Source organism: Wasmannia auropunctata, unplaced genomic scaffold, assembly GCF_000956235.1.
Source record: "Wasmannia auropunctata unplaced genomic scaffold, wasmannia.A_1.0 LD334521.1, whole genome shotgun sequence".
Classification (NCBI taxonomy): Eukaryota; Metazoa; Arthropoda; class Insecta; order Hymenoptera; family Formicidae; genus Wasmannia; species Wasmannia auropunctata.
In genome coordinates this window covers 17,364-18,719 of record NW_012028369.1, presented here as the reverse complement: position 1 = coordinate 18,719, position 1,356 = coordinate 17,364, and the positions used below count along the sequence as shown (strand labels likewise).

At 41.9% G+C, this 1,356-nt stretch overlaps 1 protein-coding gene across 1 annotated transcript in view; it reads left to right on the top strand.

Annotated features, from left to right (window-relative positions):
• Positions 1-361: 361 nt before the first annotated feature.
• The window catches only part of LOC105458452 (protein scarlet-like), a gene marked incomplete at its 3' end in the record, with an annotated part of 9,739 nt that continues 8,744 nt past the window's right edge, over positions 362-1,356 (top strand). The window contains exon 1 of the mRNA XM_011703765.1: positions 362-459. Coding sequence (XP_011702067.1) covers positions 362-459 — 98 coding nt within the window. The remainder of the gene's footprint in view (positions 460-1,356) is intronic.

The following is a 1,356-nucleotide window of genomic DNA, read 5'->3' as shown; positions in this document are numbered from 1 at the left end:
TGACAGTGTGAAAACTAGCGGTGGTTGAAGGTTGATGCCATTGAGACTTTTGATCAGTACCTCATAAAGAATATTTTCGCATAGGTTATTTCTATTTTGGCCGGGGCCACTTTTCCATATGATTAGTGCGTAGTCCTTTCTTTACCTCACCACTACATTTCATGTATATTTCAATCCCGTGAAAGGATTTTCAATTCCGTTCAATCAATTCGGAGTTATTGATATAACTGTAATGTCAGTAATTCCGATTTTCCATCAGCATTGCCTTATAATTTACTTAAAAATAAAATCATTCACAATAACAAGAATTGCAACATACACTTGTAACACACTTATGCACATTTTATTTTGTTCTTCAAGTATGAGCAATAGTACAGATAATACTGCTGCAATGAAACTGAATTCTTTAGTGCTGTACCGTGTGCAAGATATAGATCTCTTAATCACATTATTTATTCTGTAAACCACATTAAAGGGACAACAATAATCTCAATCTTTCGATTGAGGCAACCACACTCTTAATCATGTATCACCTAGTTCTTCCAAATTCGAGGTATTTTTTTGAACATAGAAGTGACATTTCAAGTACACACTAAAAAAAGGTATTTTTCGCGGTACATTAGCACGAGGTACGGAATATATAATACTTACAATAAATTTGGCGATACAAGTAGGAGAGATAGGCCGGTTCTAACTCGGAAGCTCCGAGGGGGGGAGCGGGGCGAGGGGGAATTTGCGCGGGGGGATGACGTCACAGGGGGTAACCGCCGAGATGTTTATGTAAACATGAGCCATTTATGTTTACATAAACAATAATAGCGGCGGGGACGGCGCGGGAGGGCGGCGGGGGAGCGCAACCCCCGCAAAAAATCCCCCCCCAACCGTAAACAATCATCTCGGCGGTAAGTGATGTCATCCCCCCCCCTTCTCTCATATTCTCAAAGAGCCCGCCGCTATTATTGCTTATGTAAACATACATGGCCCATGTTTACATAAATATCTCGGCGGTTACCCCCTGTGACGTCATCCCCCCCCGCGCAAATCCCCCCTTCCCCCTCCCCCCACGGAGCTCCCAAGTTAGAACTGGCCTATATCTCTTACTGATACAATTGGACGTACTGCTCTTCTGCATCTGGAGGTACTGCATTTAAATTCGCGATACTTTTCTTTTGGAGGTACAAGGCTCCGAGTTCGTACCTCGTGTATATAATACGAGATACAAAATTTTGCGTATGTACCTCGTATTTATAAATACGAGGTACTCAGCGGTAAAAATGTACCGCCAGTGTTTGGCAAGTCTTTGATCAAATGACAAGACAATTGATTAAAGATTTCGTGTACCTCCAATTTTTTGCG